Below are 5,690 nucleotides of genomic sequence, written 5' to 3' on the forward strand. Positions count from 1 at the left end.
ACCCAGCCTAGCTGCAGGGGAGAAGAAGGAAATACAGTCTGGGGCTGAGCTGGCACTGCCACAAAGGAGAATAAGATAACGGGCACCGGGAACAGATCGCAGTGTTTGCTGAGTTAACTGAACCGATCACACTTTCAGATGGGGCGTCAACTGAGGACCAGAGAGTTAGTTCCTAGAAAGTAGCTGAATCATATTGACCGCTAGAAAGACAAACAGGAAAACATCTTGCCTAGGAGGTGACGAGCTAATCTGCTTTCTAAGGCTGTCTTGGGTTCTAGACAAGTTTCACGTTTTCAATCTCCGTGAAAATTGACTGACTTTTCAGTTCCTGTGAAGCCTGACATTCGGGCTGATATTTCTGTTTTCTTTATTTCTACAAGTGTCATTGAAATAACCTCCGTTTCTTGAGCTAACTGGAATTAGCCGTTGTTCCTTGTAATAAAAAGAGCCTTTCACGTTAAGTCACTATTCTGATTATCCAGTGACCAAATGATATTAAGTACCTTTCATGTGTAAGATGTGGGGCTAAAAACAGATAAAAGATACAATTCCTGCATACTTTGTGTCATTAGCATGCCCTTTATAAAATACTACTCCATTCATAAATATACTTAAGTGAGTTACTGTTGCTAACTCATCCTGCTGAGAAAAAAAAGAAAAAGGATCTTACTTATTATCTTAGACAATTAATTCCATAAAAGTAAAATCAGGTATTCTAATATCAGGTGTCTGGAATACTTTTAAAAATAATTTTATGCTACTAATTTATGTTATAAACTTAGAAACAATATATACTTCATTTCAGTAATATTATACATTTCAATACTTTTATTTATACAGTATAAGAAATGGCTTAGTTTCGATGATGTTAAAATAGGAATTATTGAGAGATTTATATCTGGTTCATTGGCTGGTGTAACTGCCCAGAGCTGTATTTACCCCATGGAGGTATGTATTATTATAAAATTTTTAACTAAAGTAATGCTTATAAGGCAAATTATAACATTTTAAAAAAATAAATGAATCACAGATCGAGATTTTATGCAATAAACAGCTCTATAGCTACAAGGTTTAAATCTCATATCATGTATCAGTTGGCCTTAGTCAATTTCTGTTTTGCTTAGGCTGAAAGTAGTATTCTAGATGCACCAAGAAGATAATATTTCATTGACTGATCGTTCAGTTGATTTATTCATTAATCAAATCAAATTTGTATTGTACATCCACTAGATACTTTTCCAGAGAGGAGTCAGATAGGCATTTTGGCCATAGAGCTTAATAGTATAGAAGGGGAGGTAAAAAGTACATCGGTAATGATGATCCGACATAGAAAATATAAGTTCTAGAAGAGAGATCAGTATGAAGTGCTCTGGAAATTCAGAGGGGAGAAATTATTTCCTGTTAGGCTTTCATGAAAGATATGACTAGAATGTGTGAGTTTGGCTTAGAATTTGGACATTCAGAGATGATGGGGAAGGGCATTTCAGGTGGAAATAACGACTTGAGCAAAAGAATGGGGGTAAAAGAGCAGGTTTTTGGTTTGGATTGGATAGTACCGTAGATGATGGGTTGGGGCTAGATCATAAAGGCTCTCGAAAGGAGCTTACGATATTTAATATTAATTTCTTAAAAAAAATAAAAAAACAATAAAAAACCTGGGGCCCGAAAAAAAAACCTAAGAAAAGTTTTTTTTAGAGCAGGAGAGACGAGAGAAGTGAGATGACTAGATACAAGGTATCGCCGTCATTCAGGGAGGTGGTAATAAGGACTTGAAATATGATATTGACTAGGGGACATTGACTTATGTTAGCGCTGTCTTGAGAACTGACAACTTGAGAAGCAGAAAGCAGGAGAAAGAAAAAGGAAGAAGGCAAACTCTATCTGGGTTCTGCATCTCTAAAGAGGTAGAGACTGGAGGAAGTGAGCCAGATTCTGAGAGATGATGAGCTCAGGTTTGCATATATATTTAAATCAAATTATTAGTGGACAACCGAGTTATGATTTTCAGCAGGCAGCTGCAGATGTGATACTGAGACTTGAGAAATTTCAAGTCTTGATACGTCATCTGCAAAGACGTGTTAGTTAAAGCCAGGAGTTATTAAAAAAAAAAAAGTAGTTTTTTTTTTTTTTTTTTTTTAACGCTAAGAAGACTTTTGAGAAGATCTTAAGTTAGGGAGTAAGAGGAAAGAAAACATGCCAGGAGATCAAACAGAAAATAATTACTTGAGTAAGAAGAGACCGCATTGCCCTGGAGAGGGCAGTTTTAAGGATGAGATTATCCAGAGTGTGGGCTCCTGCAGAGAAGGTCATAAAACCAAGGGCTTCCAACTGACCGCTTTGAGGCAGCTCCATCAAGACACAGTTTTCCCAATCAGACAAAGTTTATACTTTTTTTTTTTTTTTAATCTGGGCTGTTTTGGAGAGTCATTTCTCCATGTATATTATATAGAACTCCTTTAAATTAAATTAATGAAAATTAAGAGGAAAAGGAAAGGTTCTATCAGAAGGATTATGTTGAGCATAGGAATATAGATCACAGCAGCCTAATATGGCCCTCACGGCCCCAGGGATTTTACTATTTTATGAGCACAAAATGAGCCCAAGTCATATTAAATCATAGTTTATAGGACTCACTGTTACAAAAGTTCCCAGAGCGTGTATTTAAACATACATAGCATTTGTTTCCACATTGGGTCTTCATTTTTACATGACCAGATACTTTTTTTAAACTTGGATATTGGCTACAGTTGCTTTATTTTGAAGTAATAATGTTATCTCATGATTTGTTTCAGAATATGTTGCTTACAGCCCATTAATGGAGTTTGAGTGGTTATATCAGTCAGAGACACAATGATTATATTCTCCCGTTTAAATAATTTTTAAAAAGCTCTACACTGTGTCAGTTGTTCATAATTAAGGGTCAGTTAATGGGAAGTTAAAATTATGTTTAAGATTGCGTTTTTTGATTTCTATGGTAATTAGTCAACATTAGGTATAATATACAATTTACTGGATTGCTAGATGAGTCGAGTAAATCTGATCAATATATTTTTATTGCGTTATTTCACATTTAGGTAATAAGGACCAGATTGGCTCTAGGTAAAACTGGACAGTATTCAGGGATTATCGATTGTAGCAAGAAGCTTCTGAAACAAGAAGGTGTTAGGACTTTTTTCAAAGGTTATATTCCTAACGTGCTGAGCATTATACCTTACGCAGGCATAGATCTTGCTGTTTATGAGGTGAGTTTATTCTCATAATATGATGTTTTGTGTTAGACTTGAAAATTTGGTACAATAATAGTTTTTATTCTAAAAAACTGGTTCTAAATGACTTTTTTATGAAATAGTTTCTGACCAAGAAGTGAATCGAATGATTTTATTTGGCTTTTTGTTTCTATATTGTCTGATATCCTAATGATTTTTGTGTGCGTGTGAATTAGTTTTTGTAATTATAATTATGGACTGAAATGCTGACAAAAATAGTGTTTCTCAGCTCTGGGTACATATCAGAATTACTCGTATGTATATTGTTAAAAAATGAGCTTCTTGGGCTACATTCCAAGATATTCTGATTTAATTGTTCTGGGCAGAGGCCTGGGATTAAGGTCATTTTTTTTTTTTTTAACTCCCTGGAAGAATCCAATGCACAGTTAAGATGGAGAAAACTGAGATATTATTGCACAGTTGTAAAAATGAGAGTTGAGGAGAGGGGGTCCCAGGAGAGAGGTGGCATGGAGTTAGGGCAGATGTCCTAATAGAATAAGGCCGAACAGGTGGGATTCCAGGTTACTCCCCTCTCAGCCACGCGTTTTGTGTTTCTGACCGCACATTCGTTTCAGGTAGACCTCCTTAACAACATATACCATTTGGTCATAAGAACCAGGTGAGAGTATATGGTTAGTATAACTTAAATTCCTTCTCGGCATAGGAAGGACAGCTCCCTGCGCACAGGAGCAGTGATGGTTTTGGCACGTGGTACCACCATTATGAGAAAGATAGCCAATTTCATTTAGCACTTACAAAATATGCTTACACATTTTTGTGGCAGTTTAAAATATTGAATATTATAGCATGTGCTTTTCCCCTTTTTATTTTCTTGCTTCTGTGCTCTTATTAAAATAAATTCCTTGCTCCCATTTACGGTCGGCCTCCCTCCATTCTTTAATTTCTACAGTTCAGTATCTTTCACTTTCAAACCAGAGGGACATTACATATCTCTCTCTTTCTGGTTGCATGACGGTAATAAATGCTTACTGAGTAAAGACATTTTGAAATTTATTTTTTCAAAAGCATCAGATTATACATTTCATAGTAATTGCCCCGGCATATAATGCTAATGTCTTATTCTTTAATAAACGAACAGATCTAAAAGCACCCAATGATCTTTCGATCTCACTATTTTAAACATAATTCCTTCTAGTTACCTTCATTCAAGGAAAAGCGAAATTGGGAAGATGCATCTTTCTTTAAAATTGAGAAAATATGGTTTTATTAGTAACCTAGGTGGATTATGCAATCTTCTCTACAGTGTTCTGTTATTAATCCCTCTGAGAATCTCCAGAATTTTGCTTGGGTCTTTGAATATCATTACAAAGCAAAACCATCAAGCAAAACAAAACTAGACAAACACAGAGACACAAACATAGGAAAACGAAAACTGAGGCATGTGGATACATTTGTTTGAAAACATCTGTGCACCCTGATCCTGATAAGACAGCAGGCACAGCAGGGGCGGCCACCTCTGTACAAGCAGGAGGAACAATCTTTCGTAAGGATTTTGGAAAGAACGGTCACTAAAACCAGGCAACCAAGTTTGACTCCCACTTACCAGCTTCGCGACCTGATAACTTAGTCTCTCTGAATTACTTTTCTCATTTATATACAATTTAAGACTAGAAACATCAGTATTGACTTGTCAGGTTTCTGTAGGAATTAAAAGAAATGACATCTGTGAACATGCTCTGTATAATTCTTGAATCGAGAAGCTATTCGATGTTTATTGAAATTGAGTGAGCAATGAACTTTCTTCTACTTAGATTTGCATAGGAGTTAAAGAATATTTACTACTTTCTTCTCTTCCAGCTTTTGAAGAATTATTGGCTAGAACATTTTTCAGGGAACTCCGTAGACCCTGGGGTAATAATTGTGATGGGATGTAGTACATTGGCCCACACTAGTGGCCAGCTAGCTAGCTTCCCCCTGGGCCTCATCAGAACACGCCTGCAGGCTCAAGGTGAGTTTTTTTTTTTTTAAATGAAGTAACAGTAAGTTAAAAAAGTTAACAAGAATTACTTTAATGAAGTAATAATAAAAACTGAGATAAAAAATTAAAAATAACTAAGTTATTTAAATGAGTAGAAATTAATGATTTTACAAACCAAAAAACTGTAGAAATGATAAGTAAAAAGCTAACTCTGATTTTTAAAGTATAATCTTGAATTTTTTTTTTTATTGTAGAGCCTTTCGTGACCTTTAGATTTTATTTCTTCTACAAAGTTCTGTTTGGAACTCTGCACATTTCTCTTTGTTACCGATGATCTCTTTCAGGATTTTACAATTAGAAAGTGCCAAGCAGAGCAATAGAAAAGATTTTACTTTCTTCAGATCGAATCAACAGTTACTCACTATGAGCATGTAATTTTCCCCTAGTTCTGCTATTGTTGTTAATTCTGCGTTAGGAACTTAATA

General features: G+C 35.3%; 1 protein-coding gene across 1 annotated transcript in view; it reads left to right on the forward strand.

Annotated features, from left to right (window-relative positions):
* The window catches only part of LOC105298130 (calcium-binding mitochondrial carrier protein SCaMC-2-like), a 50,508-nt gene that overhangs the window by 42,869 nt on the left and 1,949 nt on the right, over window positions 1-5,690 (forward strand). Inside the window, exons 6-8 of the mRNA XM_023535076.1 lie at window positions 783-948; window positions 3,075-3,242; window positions 5,085-5,235. Coding sequence (XP_023390844.1) covers window positions 783-948; window positions 3,075-3,242; window positions 5,085-5,235 — 485 coding nt within the window. The remainder of the gene's footprint in view (window positions 1-782; window positions 949-3,074; window positions 3,243-5,084; window positions 5,236-5,690) is intronic.

This window comes from Pteropus vampyrus, unplaced genomic scaffold (genome assembly GCF_000151845.1).
Source record: "Pteropus vampyrus isolate Shadow unplaced genomic scaffold, Pvam_2.0 Scaffold6, whole genome shotgun sequence".
Classification (NCBI taxonomy): domain Eukaryota; kingdom Metazoa; phylum Chordata; class Mammalia; order Chiroptera; family Pteropodidae; genus Pteropus; species Pteropus vampyrus.